The sequence below is a fragment of the Clinocottus analis genome, unplaced genomic scaffold (genome assembly GCF_023055335.1).
Source record: "Clinocottus analis isolate CAN_PGR_092001 unplaced genomic scaffold, fCliAna1.0.p SCAF_12, whole genome shotgun sequence".
Classification (NCBI taxonomy): Eukaryota; Metazoa; Chordata; class Actinopteri; order Perciformes; family Cottidae; genus Clinocottus; species Clinocottus analis.
This window is the reverse complement of record NW_027175843.1, coordinates 18849674-18873528: the sequence shown is the minus strand read 5'-3', so window position 1 is coordinate 18873528 and position 23855 is coordinate 18849674. Positions and strand designations below refer to the sequence as shown.

Here is a 23855-nt window from a genome sequence, read left to right as displayed (position 1 = left end):
ACTTTTGTTACTGTGTGTGTGTGTGTGTGTGTGTGTGTGTGTGTGTCCAGGAGAGAAAACTGTCCTCACATTATTGAAATAAAAAAAGACAACTTTTTTTTTTTTTTTTGAATTCACAAATTTTTAATTCACTTCAACGCTGGAGATGAACGAACATTTCATTTGTGTCCGACCCTGAATCCTGTCACACAGAAAAACACAACGGCGTCACGCGGGAGCGACCGGAGCGCCGCCATCATCATCATCATCATCATCATCATCATCAAAAAAAAAGGCAGGAAGTGTAGCAGCCGACCCGGATAGTCAAACAACGCGGACACTACTATCCCTCCTCCGATATCATTTTATTTCTAATCAACATACTGTATACTTGTACACAACTGACACCAAGCAAAAAACACAAAAAATAATTCTTTAAATACTCCTGTGATTGAATTTGCCCGGCACAATGAAAGCGAACTGATTTCACCGAGTCGTCCTTTCCCGTCGCTCCAAACTGGCTCAAACACTTTAAAAGTCGCTCCGCAAAAAGAAAAGAAAAGTATATCAATAACAATTTGTCCCGTGTCGGGTATTTACAGACATCAAACGTGAGGGAAAAGCCTGCCACGGTTCTTTAATGGCTCCAAAAAGTAGATTGTCATCAAGTTTTGCTTTCTTTTTTTAAACTATTTCTCTCATTTATCTTTTTTTTTTTTGGGAAACAGACCTATAAAAAAGGCATAATACGACACGACGGGACTTTTTTTTGTTTGTTTTTTTTGTTTACCAAATAACACTCAGTAACTGCTTCTTTTTTTTAATTTTTCTGTCACCCTCCGCTCCTTTTCTTCCTCTTCTTTTAGGGCAGAGCGCTCCTGAATGTCTCGTTTTCCCCCTGAAACCACCGCCCAGGTTTCTGAAAAAAAGACGATATTTTAAACCCCATGGAAATAAAAAAAAAAAACAACTAAAAATAGCACGCGATGACAGCAATTCTAACCATAATAACAACAATAATAACAATAATGATAATAATAATCATGGATAAAGATAGCAATAAATAGGGTTGGTGAAGTTTAAGTGCGGGTAGGTGTGGTTGAAACACAAGACTGTGGGCACCAATTAGAGAGAGGAAAAAGGGGGGATGGAGAGAGGAGAGGAAGAGTGGAGGAGAGAGGGTGGACTACCGCACATAAAGTGACTGATTGTTTGGTGGCTGAATCTCCGCTCCGTCCTTCCCTTTTCCTTCGACATTCGTCCCCGCCACGCGAACGCCAGGAAAGGGCTCGGCGTCGCGGGCGCGCTCGGGTGTCCTCTGGCCAAAATGTCCACTGTCGTTTCAGTCTGGGAGGGGAGGAAGGAGGGAGGAAGGAGGGAGGGAGCGAGGGAGGGAAGAGGGCGTCACATCCAGTGTCTTTGTGAACAGTAAGTGCTTGATTGGACTCGTGATTCTGGAGTGTGACGGTGAGGCGAGGGCCGGTCGTGGTCGTGGTTTCTTTTCTCTCTTTTTTTTTTTCCCGGGGTGGCGACACCAGCGTGCGACCGTCTTGAGGAGTCGAAGAGGTCTCGAAAAAATACCAGTCCATGAATGTCACTCAGCGTGGGAGAAATGTCTCACGAGAGGAAGCGCAGGACTCCTGGTGGAGCCCCGCCTCCTCGGAGAGCGTCTCTTCTGGCGATTGGCCGATCGGGAGAAAAGTCCGGTGGTCGACAGACTTTTTTTTTTTTGTAAATTGGGGCAATAGATGACCTGTTTATGGGTGAATTATTTAAATGTGGGCGGGGACGTTCTATTCACAGTTACACAAGTTATTTTACACTCCACACATCCGATGTCTGTCATAAAAAGAGTTTGTCCGGCGACGTATTGAAGCATTTCAGCCCGATGGCGTTCGCCTCCCCGTCAAGTCGTGACCAGTTCCCTCGCTTCATCTCCATCTTGTTTCCTCGCCCTCTTCCCCCCGCTCTCTCTCCCCTCTCCTCCCCGGTGTGCCGGTCTCTACCTCTGGTACTCGGCCTGCTCTCTGGGACTGGACGAGGAGCTCCCGGGCCCCAGAGGGCCGCCGCCGCCGCCTCCGCCTCCGGGCCGGCCGTGCCCCTTGTCCTTGCCTTCCTCCGGGGCGCCGTGGCTCCCCGAGGACGAGCGGCTCGAGTTGGAGCCGCAGGAGGCCGGCGGCTGGCCGGCGCCCGCGCAGCCGTTGCCCTCCGCGGACTGGTAGATCTCCTCGGCCCCGTCCTCGCTGGACTCCGGGTCCTCGGAGCCCGAGAGCAGCTCCTCCTCCCTGTACTCGCTGACGTCCACGCCCCCGCTGGCGGCGGCGCCCTCGCCCAGCTCCTTGAGCCGGCCGTGGTGCTTGACGTGGTAGCGCTGGTTCTGGAAGAACTTGATGATGGTGTGCTTGGGAAGGTCGAGCTGCGCCGACAAGGTGTGGATGGCCTCCTGGTCCGGGTACAGGCCGACGTCCTGGATGAAGCTCTGCAGGATGCCTAAGGCCTCCAGGGAAATCTGGAACGCAGAAAAGAGAGAAGGTGAGCAGGTGAATGATCCCCGTTACAGAGGGTCCTGGTGGCGAGAAAGACTCGGACATATCGTACCTTAGTGCGCGATCGTGGCTTCTTGTTGCTCCCGCCGGGTGGACCGCCGCCGCCGCCGCCGGCTCCCGGCCCCACGCTCTGCGACCCGTCGTCATTCACCGAGGCCGCCGCCGCCAACTGCTGCTGCTGCTCCTCGCGCATCGGAGACAGCCGGTGCTCCTTCATCGGGGTCGGGGGCGGCCTGTGGTGCGCCTGGCGAGAAAGACAGAAGAGCTGCTGGATTAACGGGGCACAGTGACCCCTGATCGAGACTGAGGCACGAACGCAACGCAGACGAAATGAGCGACAACCGCCGTGCAGAACTTCATGACCCCGTGTGATGCAACGCCTCCGCCTCCAGCACACAGTAGCCAGAGCCGCTTCACGGTGAGAACGAGTCACAGCTCACAGAGCGTCGCGGTCTAATAACCAGCGCCGGCATCCAAACTGCCGGGTGTCCAGTTGGACCTTTGACCCCGATGTGTGAAAGAGTGGCGCGAGAAAAAACCAGCAAGTGTCTCATTCACAAACTATTTAACCACTCGACACCTCAGAGGGGCAGAGGGAGGAGAGGGGGAGGTCCAGACGAGTGAGACGATTACGTCTGCGAGGTCGGCCGAGGTTCTCCAAGAGACGAGAAAAAAGCTAAATGAATGGAGGAAAAGTTGCTCAAAATAAATTAGACTGGAAAAATGGAAAAAAGCAATTGTTTTTATTATTCGAGGACCAAAAAGTTGATAATTGATTGAATAAAATATCGATACAATCTCGCCACGCAAAATATCGCGATACTGTGCTGTATCGCTCCCCCCACCAGCCATAGAAAACAATCAGAAACTTAACCCTGGAGACTAAAAAAAGGATAAACTTCAGATGAATTGCCATCAACAAGGACGAGGAAGGCCTTAACGTTCCTCTCTGGGGTCCTCGGGGTGTCACGGCCGGTGTGACGGGCGTTTTGACAGGATGAAGTGTCGGGAGGGAAAGTGGGGACGTTGGGTTGTTTGTCGGGAGGTGGAGGCTGTTGTGAGAGCGTTGTGGTCGTGTCCCGCCCGCTCGCTTTAAGAGCAGGGAGGGGCCTCCCACTGGAATGCCCAGCTATAAATCTGTGGTGCATTAAAATTAAAGGACCCACATAAAGATAATAGTCATTCGCTTTTCTCTCCCTCCTCTTCAATAATAACAGGGTATTACTTAAATAATGCTGCAGGGCAGGCCAGACCATGAAATTGCTGCGATTTCATTCGCTTCAGGAGGAGGGGGCGAGAGAGAGAGGGATAGAGGGAGGGAGAGATGACCAATTTACAGGAATTCAGTAGGTTTTTCTCTTTTTTTGGTGTCATTTCTTCTCCTTCCCGCCCCCCAGATCTTCTGTTTCTTTCACGTAGAGTTTTCAGATATTGAGAAAAAGACTGCAAGAACAAAGAGAGCGAGAGATACAGAAAAAAAGAGAGAAAGAATGATAGATATGCGCCCTTCGGCGTGACGAGGACCACACAGCGACAAGTCTCCCCCCATGCGAACGGAGGGAATAATGGAGGGATTGCAAAGGAAAAAAAGTCTCGCAACCTCAGACCTTCATCGTTTCTTCATCGTTTCTATGCTCATTCGGGACGACAGCGGGGACGCTCGGATCAATTGCCGCACACACACACACACACACAGACGCACACACACACAAAGGGGAGTCTGGTCTCCCTCATGCACTAATGATGATGTTACGAGCAGAGCCAAACACACGAGGCTGGTCGGCTCCTTCGGGGTTCGTCTCCTCCTTTCTCTTTGTCTCCTCTGTCCTCAGTGCTCGTACTCTTCTTCTACCTTTTTTTTTTTTGTTTGTTTCGTCCTCCTTTTGGCATCTTTTCCTTCTCTCCTTCCTCCTCCCTCCCCCCTGCGCTGAGGTCTAATGCATGAGGACACTAATGAAGTGGGCCTCTGCCAAGCCAACATGACTCCACATCAACATCAGCGCTGCACGAGGAGGATGCCAGGAGCTCCCACATCCTCCACCTCCACTCCCAAACCTTCTACACCTCCGGCCTCCACCTCCCGTGTCTCTTTGCCCCGTGCCCTTTGACCTCTGCCTCCTTTAGCAAACCATCCCTGCTGCGTACTGATTTACAGACTTCCAAACAGGCATTAGTTAAAGTGAGACTTATTATTTTCAGTCTATATGTGAAAGAAATATGAAAATGGGCGGCCATTTTATTTCAGAACATCCATATTTCGGTGGATTTGGGCGCACTAACGTGTAATGAACGAGATTATTACATTTTTTCCTCTTACTTTTTCTTACTGGACACATTTTTTTAAAGCACTTGCTGGTCACTCAGCGTCTCTTTACACAAAATCATTAAACTGATCTGCTTCTTTCTGTAAATATGATTTTGAGGAGAAAAGGAAAAACAGTGAGTCTTATTCATACGACTTTACGCAGAAATGTAACTGACCCAACCGCCTCCTCCAGACTGAATAATACCAGCAAAACATAAAGCTTGTGAGTCACTGCTGTGCAAAGTGACCCGTACGACCATCTTCTGATCCCGACCTCTCGGCGAAGGTCAGGGAAAGGTCGCGCTCATCGTTCAAGGACATCGACGTCACAACATGAAGCACAAACAGAACAATTCAGTAAAAGTACTCGGTTACGTTCCAAGTGAAACACACACTCAGCATTTATTTACAGTTGTAGTTACTTTGCTGTTAACGACTCAACAAGATCGTCATTATTAGCTAAATGAATTCATCTAATATATTAAATTGTTTATAATTAGCTCCAAATAAAATTAATATATCAGCTATATTAATACATTATATAATCACCTGAAAGGGCTTTTTTATGCATAATTACTACTTTTAATACTTTTAAGCTAATAATACTTTTAAGTAAGATTCTTAACGTAGTACTTTTAGTCGTGGTAGTACTTGTAGTCGTGTTAGTACTTTTAGTCGTGGTAGTACATTTAGTCGTGTTAGTACTTGTAGTCGTGGTAGTAAAGTAACCGGTTAATTTTTTTATGAATGTGTTTTAAATAAGGAATCACACTGAGGATTGTAATCACACTTTCAAATCGCAGAAATAATCCGTACAAACATCAATACAAGCTGCAGTTTGTCCCTCCCTCCCTCCTTCCTTACTCCCTCCCTCCTTCTTTACTCCCTCCCTCCCTCCCTCCCCTGACCGTTACACTTTGGGAGAGACGACACGTCCCTTCAGAGCAACACAATACAGCGCCGCTCTCCCACAACCACAAGCAGACCAGCTCTCCTCATGGCATGATTCAATCTTCCTGAAAAACCTCTTTTCCTTCTCTCCGTCTCACTCTTTCCCTCCCTCCCTCCTTCCCTCCCTCCCTCCTGGCAGCGCTGTGAGTGCACTGCAGTGAAATGAAGAAAAAATAAGTTTTCTTTTTAAACGTAAATCAAGGCGAATTACGGCTCAGAACTATGAAAGAATTATAGAACATGAAATATTCATCTCCTCCTTAATGAGCTCTGGTCCTCCAGGGCCCCTAACTCTCTCTGTGTTAGAGGGGGGGGGGGGGGGGCAGTGTATGACCACCAGAGACGCCATTAACACAGAGATAAATATGTAATGAAGGAAAAAAATCACTTTTCTGTTAGTTTTGTGCATGACTTCACCTTTCTGTTAATCTGTGTTTTTCTTATTTTCTCTTTCTCCATTTGTCTGTCTGTCTGTCCCTCTTGTGTGTGAATATGTGTGTGTGTGTCTCTGTCTGTCAAGTGTGTGTCTCTTTATGTCTGTCTCTCTTGTGCTGAATAAGTGTGTGTCTCTTTATGTCTGTCCCTCTTGTGTGTGTCTCTGTACATCTGTCTATTCCTCTTGTGTATCTTTATGTCTGTCTCTCTCGTGTTTGAATATGTGTGTGTCTCTTTCTGTCTGCCTGTCACTCTTGTGTTGAATAAGTGTGTTTGTGGTTGTGATCATGAGGACTGGGTCCAGGCTCAGGGAGTAGATGAGTCACTGCACATTTCCTTTTGTGTAAAATAATGTTTCTTTGATGAGAAGCTGTGTCCATGTAATGTCACTGAAGTGTGTGTGTGTGTGTGTGTGTGTGTGTGTGTGTGTGTGTGCGCATGCTTTTATTTTTTTCATTCAAACTGTGTGTGGTATTCATTCCACTTATCTGCAATTAAACAATTAACTTAATTGTGGTTTGCCAACCCTCCACCCTGCAGCAGGGAACGCGAGGCCACCAGGATGGACTGAAGACGGAGGGAGGGAGAGACAGACTGAAAAAGAGAGCGAGAGAGACGGGCAGCTACTTCCTCTCGAACTGAGTGAATACTAACAAATAGAAGTAGCACCGACAAACTCCCCGAACTTCCCGTTTTTATGACCTCCGATCCATGTTCCTATTGATAAATAATGACGCGATGGAGCCACGCCGTCTGATCCGGTCTGTGATGTTACTGCGGCCCGACTTGTTGTTTGTTTAGACGAAAGAACATGAAGTTCTGCAGTGTTGTGTTTTGTTAACGTTCCCTTTAGTTAATCAGCGCGGCTTCGCTCTGTTTCGGATCACAATTTTTGAATGACGTAACCTTCAGAGTCTGGCGATATTCTAAATGTTTTCTCATTATTAACAAACCCAAAACGAAAAAAAAAGACTCCCAAGAGTCCAGAGGGACTTTTTCTCCCCCATTAAGTACACAGAACACATATTATATGTACATTACACATAGTATATGTACATACAGTACACATATATGTACATCAGGAGCATCTTAGGGTGCAGTGACTCAGGGATCAAACCACCAAAATCATACGAAATGCACAAGTAAGCGGCTTTGAGCACATGTTGAAGCTCACGGAAGACATTTTGATTTGTCGTAGTATAAAAACACATTAATGACACAAACAAAGACACTGTTGAAGTGTCCCAGTAAGCCATGAAGTGGACCAGTATGCAGAATACCAGCACCCCGAGGACACGGTGCGGTGTCAGGGTTCAGGATGCGACTCCTTTGGTGAACTTTGCATGAGTGTGTGTGTGTCTGTGTGTGTGTGTTGCTGCCGTGAAACCGAAGCAGCTAAATGGAGCGCTGCCATCATTCATAAAGGGGCCAAGTTAATTTACTCTTCACGGGAAGGACTTCTCAGCTGGCTCAACATGTAAAAGTAATACCTGATGGCGTCATGTTTTGGGGGCTTTTTCAACAGCAAGTGTGCGTCACAAAATCAGAGCGAAGTCTCTCTTTTCCCCGGAGTTTGAGAAGAGAGACTATCAAGTTGCATTGTGGGGGTTTTGCCTGAAACGTACGTCACGGTCTCGGCCTTCATCACAGTTTCATTGGCTTTTCCTTAAAAGTCAATGAAAATTATTAGATTTCAACCTTCTGAAAATGATGAATGTTTTCTTTCTCTGTTTATTGTCGTCCATGACGGGTGTTTGCAAAAACAAGCACCTTCAGTTTGTGATGTCAGTGAAGGAACTCTGGGTGAAACACAAAGAGAGGAGGAGGAAGAGGAGGAAGAAGAGGTTGAGGAGGTTGAGGTGGAAGAGGAGGAAGAAGAGGTTGAGGAGTTTGAGGTGGAAGAGGAGGAAGAAGAGGTTGATGAGGTTGAGGTGGAAGAGGAGGAAGAAGAGGTTGATGAGGTTGAGGTGGAAGAGGAGGAAGAGGTTGAGGTGGAAGAGCAAGAGGAAGAAGAGGAGGAGGAGATTGAGGTGGAAGAGGAGGAAGAGGTTGAGGTGGAAGAGGAGGAAGAGGTTGAGGTGGAAGAGGAGGAAGAGGTTGAGGTGAAAGAGGAGGAAGAGGTTGTGGTGGAAGAGCAAGAGGAAGAAAAGAAGGAGGAGATTGAGGTGGAAGAGGAGGAAGAGGTTGAGGTGGAAGAACAAGAGGAAGAAGAGGAGGAAAAGGAGGAGGAGAAGGAGGTGGAAGAGAAAGAGCAAGAAGAGGAAGAGGAGGAGGAGGAAGAGGTTGTTACGTCTTGTTCTAGTCCACCACTCATGGGGTCTCAGCCTCAGTGAGTGGTCACACTCACACTCACACACTCACTCACACACACACACACACACACACACACACACACACACACACTCGCATAAACAACCCCTTGACTTGCGGCAGAAATCAATTTAGCAAAAACAATAAAGAAATTATTTATAAGGGCAGACTCTGCCAAATTAGCTGTGGGACGCACTTAACTGCTGAGGCCGTGTGAGTGAGAGCTGTGGAGCGGAGCACCAGGACCGTGTCAGCCACGGAGAAATGTGACGCTGCCGAGGTCACACACACACACACACACACACAGCACCTGCAGACCTAATAGACACACGGTCAGAGATCTCCCAAGATGCAACGGAAAGGAGCTCACGCAACTGTACATCCAGTTGCGGCATTCATTTTTCATGCAACGTCCGTGGTCGCTTCTTATTGTCCACGACATAAAGATGGGGTGGGGGGGGGGGGGTGCGGTCACGTTACCAACTATCAGTGTGTGAGATGTGGTGTGCGTGTGCAATGTGTGGCAGATGGGACACACGTGTGGTCTGCGGCCGGCTGGAGCCTTGAGGTTTGATTCATCTGAGGCGGAGGGTCTGAAGACAGCAACACACCTCATTTCCCATTAATAAATCACCAGTGTTCCACCACAGCTCGTCTCCCAGAGTCTCTCGAGGTGGGTGGGGGTGGGGGTGGTGTGTGGGGAGTGAGGGTGGGTGGGTTACAACATGGCCGCTATGAGGGTATGCTGTATTTGTAGCCGTCTCTGAGGGTGTGAGGGGAGCAGAGGAATGTGGTATTGGTGTCACCGCCGCTTCCTCCCAGTCTTCCCATTATCCCTCTTTACCTTTTTTTTCTATATTTTTCTTCTTCTTGCTCCGGATGGAAAAGAGAAGAGACAGATTTGCTCGGCGGTGGAGCAAAAAACGGCACCATAGCATCCCGCGTTGAGATGCTAAATGGGAGGCCTTCGCCTGTTTTTGATTTATGGCATATGTGCACGATGTGTGGGATATAATAGCTGTGCATTGGTGGTTAGACGGACTATCTCTCAAACAGAGGGGGGTGTTTGAGCAACCAGTGCATTCAGTTGAGGTGGCAGACCCTGACCTTTGACCTCTTTTACAGTGCAGTCATTCTCTGCAGTTTTTTTTGGTTTTGAACTCCAGCTCATTGGAGTTGAAGGAATAGTTTTAAATGGTTTTGGAGGTGCTCTTTGTTTCTTGCAAATGATGAGAAGGACTACACGACACTCAAAGCCGGAAGACAGCTGGAGATAAAGAGTGCAAGTTCACCCTTTCACGAGTTAAACGTGTTATACCATGTTTGTTTTATCCAAAATGACTCGGATCAAAAGTAGTATGCAGTGACTTCTTCCTGGCTCGGAGCCAAGGTCTCTCTGCTCAAGGTCAACTTTATTGCTCTTCATTTCATGCGTCCGCATCACACACAACAGAAGACAGAGTTTGGCCTAGTACAGTATGTCATAAAGCTTGTATTATAAATGTCATAAAAAAAGTATAGGATGCTATAAACAGTCGTAGTAAAGGCTACGATGGAGGCATAAATAAGTAAGTAAGGATCAGTGTGCGCTGACGTCAGAGTTGTTGACTCGGCTATTAACTGCTAAAGTACCAACGTAGTTTGATCCCTAAAATAGGTACTGTGGATAAAACCTCCAGCACGCCAAACACTAAACGTGTATGTAGATTTGAAGAAAAGACGTTTTCTTTTGTGTCTCACGGTGATGTTTCTGTGTCGTCTGCTACTTGAAATCAATAGCAGATAAGGTATTATCTTTACAGCCTGTAGGGATGAAGACAGATAGACAGGGTTCAGTCTGTGTGTGTGTGTGTGTGTGTGTGTGTGTGTGTGTGTGTGTGTCTGTCAGAGTCGGACGGTCACAGTAACGACAGAAGAAAACACGTCACCGTGTTTCCTGCATCGATCTCTGCCTCCTTCCTCACAAACTAATGGGGCATTTCCTCCAGTGCCACACCACCCAGCAACACTGTTTACTCTTCCTCCCACTGGAACACGCACACGCACACACACACACACACACACACGCACACACACACACACACACACACACACACACAGAGAGATCAAACGGGACATCACGTAATGATTATAATGAGGATGTTTTTGTTTTGTTTACTGGATTTTTCAGACTTGTAAAGTTGGTGTTTAATAATATCCGGTGCTGTCGTGCCGTGGGGGAAAGTAACGACGTACATTTAATCAAATACTGAACTTATGTACAATTTTGAGGTACTTTACTTTGTTTTTAATATGTTCTGCTACTTTATACTTCTACTCCACTGCAGTTTAGAGGGAAATATTGTACTTTTTACTGCTCCGGCAATTAAGTAATGCATGTTAATGTGTCATGATTTTTGTTATTTTAGTATATTTTGATGCTAAAACTAGTTTTTAAGTTTGTACATGTGCTGCATATGCTGGTGTTTGTGGGTCGTGGAGAATGGTCTTATTAGATTTATTTTTTTTAAATAAAAGGCAACAAACAACAGATGGTTAGCTTAGCTTAGCTCAAAGACTGGAAACAGAGGGGAACAGCTAGCCTGTCTGTGTCCACTAATGAAAACCTTTTATCTCGTCACTAAACAAAAAGTGTAAGAAGTACAAGTTGTGGTGTCACTGGGAGTGATGTATTGGATTATTTCTTGACTGGGACCAGTTGCCAGAACACCAACTTTTTGTTATTTTGGACACACTGACCCAAAATGTAAACAGGGTCCGAGGGGATCTGGTAAAAAATATGTTTTCCGGTACATTGTGGTAAAGTAAGAAAAGGTGTTTACAGTCAATTTCAGACAATCAACAGATGTAAATATTGTGAGATGAGGTGACATGTGCAGGAAATGTGTTTCCAAACCCCCGGAGGTGCGTTTCGATGCCGGGCGATACAAACATCTGGACACGGAGATACGAGGTGTGCGTGTGGCCGCCAGCTGTAAACACGTCTGCTTCTTACCTGCGTGTCCTGCGGCAGGTGGAGGACGGTGTGCATCCTCTCCGAGTGATGGTGCCTGGACTCCTCCTCGTAGGCCAGGTCTCTGTCGGTCTGCGGCATCGCCAGAAACCTCCGGATGGTGCACAGGTTCTCCCACAAGGTGCGGTTCTCCGGGCTGGGGTTCTCCTTCCACCGGAGCAGCTCACACAGCCAGCCCTGGAGAGAGGAGGAGTGTGTGTGTGTGTGTGTGGAGGGAGGGGGGGGGGGCGAGGGTTAAACAGAGACGAAGAGTTTGAGAATACTTCCACTATTTATTTTTTTTACAGAAGTTTTTGTGATACCACTCTCATGAGAGCAAGTGTAAGGTGACAGGCAGCTAGCTTAGCTTAGCATAAAGACTGGAAACAGAGGGAAACAGCTAGCCTGGATCTGTCCAAAGGTGCAGCTCACTAAATATATTATACTTCAAGTGAGAATATATATTTTTAAGAGGTCATGCGATTCTAAAGCCTCAAATTTGACATTTTGGCCGTCGCCATCTTGATTTTTGTGCAACCAGTGAACAGAAATGACCATATTTGGATTGTTAAAGGGAGTATTGCTGTGGTTTAGATGCTGTATACGTCTCTGGTAGCGACCTGTCAATCGCCTTGTGGACCCGCCCTGATCTGTTTCTGAAGACTTGAAACGAGAGATTGAGACATAAACTCACGTTTACAATGTTTACTGAGGGAATAAATCAAGACAGAAGTAGAGTAATTTATGTAGACTTCTATACAACCACAGGACGAGAGTGGCCATTAGAGAGAGCATGTACGCCGTGACACTTCCGCATTGGCTTCTCTTTTCATTTAATGAGTTTCCTCGTTTCCAGTCTTTAAGCAAAGCTAACATGCTGCAGGCTACGACGTTAAATTGACCGTAAAGTTATGAGAATAGTATCAACCTTCCCGTCTAACTCCCAAGTGTACTTGTTAGACTATTCTGTCGTTTAAAGCAGATTTTGAAGGAGAAGGAGGCTCTGTTCCCCCTGAAAGATTACCGCAGTGGAGCTGGTTTTTATGAAGCATTTTATTGGCGTTCTCCAGCTGTGGAGCCAAATAATCTACAACTCACACCTACTAGCATTGACACGCGGTGAAGAAGAACAAGAAGAAGAAGAACAAGAAGAAGAAGGATGATGATGATGATGAAGGAGACCATGAGAGAAAAGATAATATGAAGAAATACAGAAAGGGGAAATTGGGAGATACATTTTTTTCTTTTTTAAAGATTTGGAAGTAGTTGGAAATGAGTGAGTGTGAGAGGTAAGTGTAGGATAGATGGAAGATGAAGGGGGGGTGGAGAAGATTCAATTATATCTGCTAGACTGGTTCAGTTTGTGACACCAGCTGTTGTGTTCAACCAGCCACCTCGGGCAGCATGCGCCGCTAATAGCCTGATCATCTCCCTCTTCCTCCCTCTCCGTCCTCGCGGCCAGCTGCAGCAGATGGGTGCACTGAGCCGTGACCCTCAGCCACCCCCAGACCCACCGACCTGGGGGACCTCGCCCGACCGCGCACAGAACCAGCACGCGAGTGCTGTACACACACGACGCGCATACGTCCACGCACGCAGGACCTCTCTCACGCTAACACCTGGTGGCACAAAGCCACATGTTCGGGGATTTAGCTCCTGCGTGTTTTTGCTCTCTTTCTATATAAATATACTCGGGACGGAAGGGTTTTTCCTCTAATTGAGTCGAGTGCTTCCTGTCACAGCCAACCTTCTCCTTTGGCCGGAGGAGAGTAAACAACATGCACGTTTAGGGAGCGTGTATGATTGCTTATATATTAAAAAAGGCTGGGACGTTTCTCGGGGGCCCACAGCTGGATAAGGATATATTTGTTTGTTTGTTTGTTGAATGCAACCGTTACAGAGAAGTCAACACTTAAAACCAGAGTCATTGGTATTAAGTCATACCCTCACATGTGGATGAGCAAAATTTGTGGTCAACGGACTTTATTTCGTCTTTCTGACGACTCGAAGAGATTCACGCTAAATGTCCACATTTAAACACGGTGACTGCAAGGTGCCACTAAACTCTGCACCGATGGCTGCAAGGTGCCACAAAACTCCTGCACCGATGGCTGCAAGGTGCCACTAAACTCTGCACCGATGGCTGCAAGGTGTCACAAAACTCCTGCACCGATGGCCCAGCTTCAGGAGCAATTTTGGGGTTCAGTATATCTTGCCGAAGGGCAGTTTCACATGCAGAATGGTGGAGCCGGGGAATCGAACCGCCAATCTAAGAGGTCACCCTGCTTTACTATGTCACAGCTGCTCCACTAAAAAGGTGAAAAAAAAGTGAAATAAAAACAGAAATGTCTCTTCTCATCAGCATGTAGGTTCGCATACTTTTATATCATTAATTTAATCCCCTCTAATCTTTCTGGAAATGATTTAAAAGGAAAGATTGAATCGTAAATTAGCCAATCAATCAGGGCAGGGAGGGGACTGTCAACGGATATAACAAAAAAATTTACTAGCAGGTCAAATGATCCATTTAAAAAGTCCTTGAATAAACAACGAGTACAGTTTATATCAATTCTCGGGAAATTAGGCGGAAAAAAAGGAAAACTGCACCGCAGTACATCATGTTTTCAGAGCTCTGAGAAAACAAACCAACCCAGAGCGGTTCATCACGAGCCGAGTGACGGCCGATACAGCCGATGACTGACTGCGTACAACGTGGCAGCGCTCCAGCTCCTCTACAGACGTGTGCTTTGGCTCTGGCCGCAGCGTTTTATTGTGGTCTTCCCGAGCTTTTTGAAGCCGTTTTGATATCGATAGTTAACCGTTTCGATCAGCTCCGGGTGGTCAAGGTGGTTCCTCACCTGGCTCTTGTTGGCGGCCACCTTGGCGAACAGCGCCTGCGACACTTTGGCTCTCTTCATCTCCTGCTGGATTTCGTCGTAGATCCCCGAGGTGATGTTGACCAGCGACTCCAGCTTCAGCGGGAGGTCGGAGGCCGGGCCCGGCGGCTTCGGCTGGAAAGAGAGAGAGCATCCGCGTGATGATGTCATTCACATTATGCCCCAAAAGAAAAAGAAAAAGGGGCTTTGAACGGTTGACGTTAACGAGGAGATCAGATAAGTTCGGATGACAGGAAAACGTAATAAAGACCCGTCGCGTATGTTGTGCAACTACGGAGTGTTCGCCCACAAAAGTAAACACGCGAGGGAAGGTTATCGGCCCCGACGATCGGGCCGCGTTCCCCCCCGCGCGAGCATCGGGCCCGCACATCTGCGGCGCACGTCCCCACATGAATTGTGTTTACAGATCAAAGTCATTAAGTCCTCCTCTTTTGTCTTTCTTTGTTGTTTCTGTTTGAACGAACATGCGTCGGCTCTCGGAGAGCTTGTGTACACAGCGTTTGAAGTCGGGTGGTGGGGGGACGTGCACGGACCAGCTAGCTTACATTCCCTCAGTGTAAACGATGCGGAGATTATTTTACGTAGTCATAATAAGAAACGCGCGCAGATGCACCCACAGCCATGAATGGGCATCACAGGGAACGTCTTATCGCCGGATTGTTCCACGCACGCGCGAAGAAACGTCCAAATGCTCCGTAATGTTCTTTATGTTTACAATATGTGCTCTTATGAAGGCTTTGAAGAGGCTTTTTCTTACTTTATGAATGGAAGTGCTCGGAGGTTTCGGGACGCAGTCAAAGTCTAGATTACTCACCGAGTTGGAGATCTTAGTCTTGTTCTTCCAGATGGACGCCCAGGTATCCGGGGTTATCTGGTCCTCCATGCCACGCTCCCACACTTTCTATTCACACACACACACACACACACACAAACAAACACACACACACACACACACACACACACACACACACACACACACACACACACACACACACACACACACGGCGTGTTAAACATGTAGGGTTGGGTCATGAAGGATCATCAGGATTAATCACACAACAAAAAATTGACTGTAATAACCTCGGATGACTTTTCTTTTTCTTAAATCAAGTTAGTTTCATTGTCCTATTGTACATCAAAGTCACTCCTCTCAGGTTGTCAGTTTTGTTAAAAGGTGAATTATCATAATTTTTTTTTTAGAATGATGTTTTATGTATAATTTATTATATTGACAGTGAAAAAGGAAGATAAGATACGACTTTTTGCGTAACAAAAGCAAAGAAAGCAGAAACAAATACTTAAAATACACACAGAACACCGTTTTACACAGTTTGTTTTGGAATTTGTTGATTTGACTGTAAATTAACTGCAAATATGCTTAAAATAGCAAATGCATTTGATTTGCAATGAAAAAAGAGAATATTGGTCAAAACATTTTGCGGCTTTTTAAAGGTATAAAACAATATTTTAAATGTTTGATTTTGAAGTTTTCCATACCTCTTCAGATTACATTTGATATATATATTTGTATTACTGACTAGTAACATATAGGCTAATATAATACATAGACTATTACTGACTCTTAGTATCAGTTTGACCTCCATGTTTGTCATCACTTAATCTTTTTATCCTCATTTGTGTGAAAGTCTCATAACTAGCATGTATGAATCCTTGAGTTATGGCCGAATATTTAGTTTCTAGAGCTCACAGCGACCTTTGAACTCCACCCTGAGACTCTCGTGGTGCACCGACCTGCGGGAGGCGCGGCGGGCCGGGGATGGAGGAGTTGGAGGCGGGGAGGCCGACCGTCGGGTTCATGGTGCGCTCCCTCTCCTCCTGGTAGATCCGGTCTCGCTCGCTCTCCGCCAGGTTGAGGAAGTTCTGCATCGCTTTCAGGTTGACCAGCAGAGACTGCGAGGCCGTGCGAGGGTCCTCCTCCTTGCGCAGGATCTCCGACAGCAAACCCTGGACAGAGAAGACACACACGGAGACACATTTAGACGCCAAGCTCGTCACTAAAAACCTCCATTCCTGAGTCTACTGACAACTTAAACTGTTTTCTGACTGAGGACACAAATGTTGTGTTTTCAGGTGATGTGATTGTTAATTAATGTGACTGAGGTTTATGTTAATATGGTCCATGACAATAAAAGTACTTCACAGACTTGAGTAGAAATATAATCAAGATACTGTATGTAAGTATTTAAGTGAAAAAAATGTTAACAGGGAAAAGTATGTTAATACTATTACATATAATATCATTAGTTTATCATTGCATTAATGTAAAAGCAGGTTTTCACTGTTGTAGTTGGATGAGGTGAAAGTTATTATCTTAATTTTGGATTAAACTTCACAAATAAGACAAATTTTCCTCAATTAATTGATTGTTTTGTAAAAATGTAGACAAATTGTGATATATGCCGTCATAATGACTTCAGTGTTTGTTTTGTCCAACCAACAGTCTTATAATCAAAATGATGACAAAACACATACAAAATAATTACAATATGTTCAAGGAAAAGCAGGAAATTGACTTTATCGACTGATCGACTAAACATTTCAGCTGTTCTTGTACAAACTTAGCTCATAACAAAACATATTCTATGAGAAAACAATGAATCTTAGATAAACAGTCAAATTTAAGGCTTCAGAATCACATTCCCTTTGTTTTCAGTCTTTATGCTAAGCTAAGCTAGCTGCCGGTCACCTTACACTTGCTATAAAGTGGTATCACAAAAAGCTTACTTCTCTAAAAAATGGAAGTATTCTCAAACTCGTAAGTGTCGTAAGCAAATATTTAAACCTGTAAAGTAACTTAAACTGTCCAATATCAATAAAAAAAAAATTAAAAAAGTTAAATATTTTCTTTTAAATTGTAGTGGAACAGAAGTACAAAGCAAAATATAAAATGTGAGCTCAATAAAAGCAAATGTGCTTCCTATTTTTCAGCAGTTGGTAAAAACTGAAAACGATGAACCTTAGATCAACAGTATTAGCACATGGGTTGGATGCTCACACAAACACACACACACACACACACTTAAAAACACACCTGGCCTCTACACCAACAGGTCTACGAGCCGCCTCCATTACATTGATCTAATGGGCCGTGTGCTAACCGGTTTAGCACAGCCTGAGTGCATCAGGTGTTTGTGCTGCTGCGAGGGCGGCGAGGGGAGGGAGACTCAATGACCCGGCGAGCTACCCTGCCACGCTTCCGCTAATCCCACCGAAAATACCGCGAGGTGGGTGAAAAAAAAAGACAAAAAATGACGGCCCATAAGTGACGTCGGCTTCTATTTAGTTTGGCGAATACGGGAAAAAACTCTCCTCAACTTGAGGTGTTTTGGGGACCGAGAAGTCTGATGATAAATGTCAATAATCAGATTATCTCCATGAGCGCTAACGCTAGATGAAGCTACTCTCGCTCATCCTCGACGCGCCACCTTGCCTCTCTCCTCTCTCTCTCTGATCATTTACACTTTGCAGACTGCCTCCTAACCTTTTCTTGACCACAGTCTGTCCTGTATTCCTACCTGTGTGCGGTTGAAAGCCACACGGGCGAACACGGCCTGGGAGACACTAGCTCTCTTCAGCTCGTCTCTGACCTGCTGGTAGATTTCACAGGAGACCTCGGCGGCCGAGGGGTTGCTCCCGGGATGGTCGCCGCCGGCTTTGGACGAACCCCGAGGGATGGGCGGGTGGTTGAGGAACTGCTGGTTGATGGCCTGCGGGTGCTGGTGGGCCAGCAGGCGGCTAACGGCTAGCTGCTGGTTGATGAGGTGGGCCATGGCGAGCTGTTGGCGCACCAGCTGCGGGGAGAGCTGAGGGGAGAGCAACCCTCCCGGCCCCAGAAGGGGCTGCAGGGCGCCGGGCGGCGGCGGCGCCGCCTGGCCCGTGCGGAGAGGAGGGCTGTGGTGGTGGGGGCCGTGGGGCGAGGGCTGCTGCTGCTGCTGCTGGGACGGAGGAGGCTGCTGGGAGGGCGCCTGCAGATCCCCGGTGACCGCCTTGAGGAGGGGGCTGCCGGCTCCCAGGTGACTGAGCTGGGCCAGGCCGGCCAGGTGAGGAGGCGGCGGCCTCTGGCCCAGCACGCAGAAGTCCGCCATGTTGTCTCTCTCGACTGGAAAAAAAGGAAGACGGGGACGGTGAGGCAGGAGCACGTCGGACCAACGCCGCCGCCGCCGCACGCGAGCACAGAAAGATCTGAGGACTTACTTTTGATGTCGGCAGCGTCTCGTCCGGACCACATCTTCTCCAGGTAATCTACTGCTTGACAAAACACACGCGGAAGTCAGTCAGAGGGGGGGCGGTCCCGATGCCGTCGATCTACGTACACGACCAACAATCTCACCTCAAGGTCCACGTGAGGAACTTTGAAGCACAACTTTGGAGCCAACATGAACAAGAAGTTCCTGATATTTATAAGTGTAAAGATTGCAGAAAGTAAAGAATAACCTCAGCTTGCCCCGCCCCCTTTTGTCTCCCGCTCTGAGTGACAGGTGTCACAGCCAATCAGAGAGCAGTGAGCTTTATAACGTGCGAGACATGCTTTACACATGAGACGTTTAAATTTAAAGAAAGATCCGTGGTTCTCAGGCTTCTATACGAAGCTGTATTTGCTTCTCTCCCCTTCGCCAGAGCTCGCATGTCTGAAGCTGGATTTATACTTCACAGAAACCTCCAGCGTCGGGTCTTGATTTACGATCCAGTGTTGGATATCCCCCCAGCAGCGTTTGTGATCAAGCGGATGAATTATATAGCTAAATGTGTTTACATTCTTTTATTTACGTTGTGATATATATATATATAGTCATTCATTCACTGAGAGAGAGAGAGAGAGCTTCAACAGCCCAACGATGAAATTCTGAGCCCTGTACATAAGCTGTCCCTGCAGGCCTCCATGCTGCTCTCTATTGGAACATTTTATTTTTTAAATAGCACAAAACCTGTAAACCTGACCAAAAATAACAAGAAAAACCCTTGTTTTTTTTTCCAAGAAGTGATTTTGAAGATCATCTCTCGGTTGTTGGTTTACTTAGAAGGTAATGGTGGATCATCTGATTGGCATTACCGCATTTTAAAAAGGCAGGAGCGGGTTTTCCCTTTTTAAAAGTGGAATCGTCTGAATCTTCAGATTGCAACGAGGTCGTCGATACTGAACATGTCACACTAATTTACTGGGAAAGGGGCTAAATATCGCTCCAAAGTTAAACTTAAAAAACAACTTTTTACTCCATTAACTCTTCAAATTTTCTGGCATTGTGTTTAATTTTAGTTTTTTGCACCTTATTAATATTTTCTTATTCATGAAGAAAGCTCAACGGGAACCGACAGAACGCTCACCTTTGATTTTCTTATACTTCTTGTACCAGCGACCGAACTCCTGGCATTTAGCGGTGGAGACGTTGGCGTAGTAGGAACTGTTCACGATGGAGGAAATCATACTCTGAGAGAGAGAGAGAGAGAGAGAGAGAGAGAGAGAGAGAGAGAGAGAGAGAGAGAGAGAGAGAGAGAGAGAGAGAGAGAGAGAGAGGGGTGGAAAGATGCATTAATAACCAACATGATATGAAATGCATGCACTCACGCAAACAACCCTGTGGCACGCTCACATAAACACACAATAGAAGGAGAGGAACATTAATCATGATTGGAAGCCACCCATGGAAACTCCAGCCGGTGCAGCGCAGAGAGAGGGAATCTCAAGCCACACACACACACACACACACACACACACACACACACACACACACACACACACACACACACACACACACACACACACACACACACACACACACACACAATTGATTCAGCTATCAACACCCCCACCAGAGCTGGATTTAAACACACTATGCGCACACACAGACAGACACACACAGACCAGTCATCATGAGACCAGGATGGACGGCTAATGATGCTGTGGATCATGTGATGCAGTTGTTTGAGTCGAGGAGCGGTTCTCTGTTGTTGTTGTTGTTGTTGTTGTTGTTGTTGTTGTTGTTACCTGTGACAGCGGACACTCTTTGGCCAGAGTGCTTTGGTTCATCTCCTTCAGCAGCTCTTTGAGCGCGTTCCTGACGGTCGCGTGGTTCCACTGTTCACACGGCAGATCCTCCAGCTTTGAAAAACTACGACGAGACCCAAAAAAAACAACACAACACAGTGTCACACTTTTGTGTTGACGAGATGAGGGACAAAAAAGAAAGAAAGGAGGGATGAACGCTAGACGGAGCCGTTTAAAGGAAGATTTTTGACATTTCGGAAGATTTCGGAAAAGTTGACTGACGCGGCTCACGTGTCTTAGCTTAGCTTAGCATAAAGACTGTGAACAGAGGGAAACATTTAGCCTCGTCAGTTTGAAGTAGTCGAACATGCAAAACCACAACTTTTATTGTGAGCGTTGGAAATTGCGTTGCCTTTGAACGGAGCCATGCTAGCCGTTTCCCCCCGTTTGCAGTCTTTGCGCTAAGCTACGCTAAAGAGCCGCACCTTCTTCCCGTTTTTCCCCCAGACATGCGAGTGATATCACCTTAAAATTCACCCCAAGATGAAGCCCTCAAACATCCTGCATTAACCTCAAACCCACTCCTCCCCATCAGTTCAACAATTTACTTACATTTTTATTTTAACCTCAAATGAATCATTTCGAACCCGCGAGCTCAAACGCGCGGGCCGGGGCTCTGCCGTCACTGTGGATACGCACGTAAACACGCAAGCAAAAACCTGGCTGGTATGTTCCAGGACGACAACAACAACAATAATGTTTTTATCTGCGCATCGAGGTTTCCTGGCACGCGGAAGCAGACAGATAATAGATAAATCCCCACCGGGTTGTTTAGGGTTTCGTTGTTGCCGCTTCCAAATTTTGACAGATACGGCAAATTCTTGAACCGCAATCAACCCGCCGTGACATCAGTGGGCCGAGCGTCTGATTAACACAATTTTGTCTCTAGACTTCTTTTTCCCTGTGTTTGAGTCGTCGTAGGAACCCCAAAATGATTCCAATACTTGTATTTATTGTATGTATTTGTTCAGCAAAGTGAAAAAAAAAACACTTTTACAAGATATTTTGATAATAACTATGAACATCCAGCATGATATGAACCAGATTCCCCAAAAATGCCTCAATAAGACACCTTTTTGGAAAGATTAGGACCTAAAGAATCAGAATCTGCAACAAAAATCCAAAAAAAACAAAGTCTTGGCCTGTCGTTCAGTTCAAAAATAGGAAACATTAAGATTTTTATGCCAAAGGATTGTCTGAATGGGACATGCTGGGACTTAAAATTGATGTGGGAGGAAGTGGAACCACACTCTGTTTAAAATCCTTCCTGCGTGCATGAAACGTGGACGTGCAGCAGTCTTTCGCTATCGCCGTTTTCCCCGCAGAGAGACCTCGGCTCTCTCTCCGTGGGAACGCCGAAATGTGGGAGATGGAGCGACCGAGCGAGCGGGCGGGCGGGCGCACCTGTGCAGCTGGATGCGCAGCGTGACCATGTGGTAGACCTCCATCAGCATGTCGGCGACCGTGGCCTCCGGCGCGTCCGTCAGGAAGTGGACGGGCATCGGGTTCCACCGGCCGACCTTGATGATGCCTGGACGGAGACGAGAGGGAGAGAATCCATCATTTCAAGGCCTCGCCCGATGGAAAAAACACATTTTGATGTTACACAACACGGTTTAGGATGCTTAAAAATGAAAATCGTTCACTTTAATTTGACCTTGTGGCATGGAGAAGTTGAGGCGTCGTCTCCTCCGCAAACTCCAGGAAAACACTGTGTGTTTTTTTTTTTTTTAATCAAAGGATACAACACATCTTTAGTTTATCCTTTAATATGTGACGTTATAATCATGTACCTGATTGTTTATTTGTCGTTTGAGAGGCCGTGTTTTGTTTTTAAGAACATAAAAGCAGCACATTGCCCAGCTTTACGGTACAATTGTGACAGCAAAATGAAAGAAAGGATGATAAAAAGGAGGAAAAACATCAACAAAATGAAAGAGTGTCATCTCATCTCACATTATACATTTGTATACGTAGTTTTTGAGACATTTATAATCTTCCGGTTGGACTTTTCAAAGCTTTGACATTTTAAAATCTTTCTTTTTTCCTGAAACAATGTCCTGAATATAATTTCCCTCCACACTGCCATTCATGGAGACTATTTATTGGACACAATATCATGAATCTGGACCGAATGCCACCAAAAAAACCATCCAAAATCACAGAGAGAAAAAAGAAAAAAAGAGCTTTTCACGTTGTTTTTTATAAGGATTAGCAGGTGTTTGAATGCTGCAGTGTCGTCACGTGTATATATCTCTGGTTGAGTTTCTTTAAGAAGAATATAAGTAGTACAGAAATAAAGCCCAGGAAACACTAGACGCACACTACACACACACATATACACACACACACACACACATACACACAGAGGGTTTTCATGGGGACTGGCTGGAGCTGTGAAAACTAAACAAAGCTAATCGCATTACTCTCCTCGAAATGAGATCCAGACGGGTCCTGAGGAGCCTCTCTCTCTCTCCCTCTCTCTCTCTCTCCTCCCTCCCCCTTCATATCTTCCTCTCTCCTTTCCCTCCCCTTGTCAGACGTCTCTTTCCCCCTCTCTGATCTCTCCTGCTCTCTCTCTCTTCTCTCTCCGCCCTCTTCAACTGTGTTTATACACTCGCTTGTATCTTTGATTCCCCGTCAGGCCGAGCTGTGTTCTTAATTATCTGCTCGTACGAGAGGGAGCATCGTTTTAATCCAGCGTGAGCTGAACGGACCTGAAACCCTTCAGGGCGGGAGAGGAACCTGAGACCACCATGACCATCTTCTTTTTTGTGTGTTAGCAAAGCTTATTTTGTGTCTATAAACAGACAACTTAAGGAAGTGAGGAAGTAAAACTTGTTTAAGGACGTTTACAAAGTGCTCTACAGTAACGAAAAAAAGCACACAAACGTCATATTTATGTGGTAAAAGTATCTTTCGCGTATTAATCACACATGGTGAGTATTATTTGAATATGAAAAATGGATATACACACATGTGGTTTTCAGACATTACACATTTCATAAGCTCACAGGAAAAAAGGATTTCCAGATATTTTACATATTAAATTTAATTTGATATAAAAAAAACATCAGTTGTGTGTGTATGTGTGTGTGTGTGTGTGAAATCATCATCTGGAATAAAATACCGCACATGTGACAACACGAGCAGAGCATTTAGGTTTATGTGTCTTTTTAAGTGAAGGAGTAATGAAATGCATTTTAAAGAGATGGAAGAAAATACTCAGATCATTTTATGACGGAGAGGAAAACACTGAGCACGTCCTCTCTTTGTCTTTCTTTTTTTGTGTGTGTCTGTCTCGACCTCTCACACACACACACACACACACACATTCTGTCTTCATCCTCAGCCTCTGAAAATAAGCCGTAACAAT

The 23855-nt window shown here is 46.0% G+C and overlaps 1 protein-coding gene across 1 annotated transcript in view; it reads right to left on the bottom strand.

Annotated features, from left to right (window-relative positions):
• Positions 1 to 1981: 1981 nt before the first annotated feature.
• satb2 (SATB homeobox 2) overlaps positions 1982 to 23855 on the bottom strand; it is a 57444-nt gene continuing 35570 nt past the window's right edge. The window contains exons 4-14 of the mRNA XM_068572751.1: positions 21884 to 22010; positions 20420 to 20543; positions 19759 to 19861; positions 18631 to 18681; positions 17952 to 18535; positions 16168 to 16380; positions 15230 to 15316; positions 14377 to 14529; positions 11522 to 11716; positions 2578 to 2790; positions 1982 to 2488 (exon numbers count right to left, since the gene is read on the bottom strand). Coding sequence (XP_068428852.1) covers positions 1982 to 2488; positions 2578 to 2790; positions 11522 to 11716; positions 14377 to 14529; positions 15230 to 15316; positions 16168 to 16380; positions 17952 to 18535; positions 18631 to 18681; positions 19759 to 19861; positions 20420 to 20543; positions 21884 to 22010 — 2357 coding nt within the window. The remainder of the gene's footprint in view (positions 2489 to 2577; positions 2791 to 11521; positions 11717 to 14376; positions 14530 to 15229; positions 15317 to 16167; positions 16381 to 17951; positions 18536 to 18630; positions 18682 to 19758; positions 19862 to 20419; positions 20544 to 21883; positions 22011 to 23855) is intronic.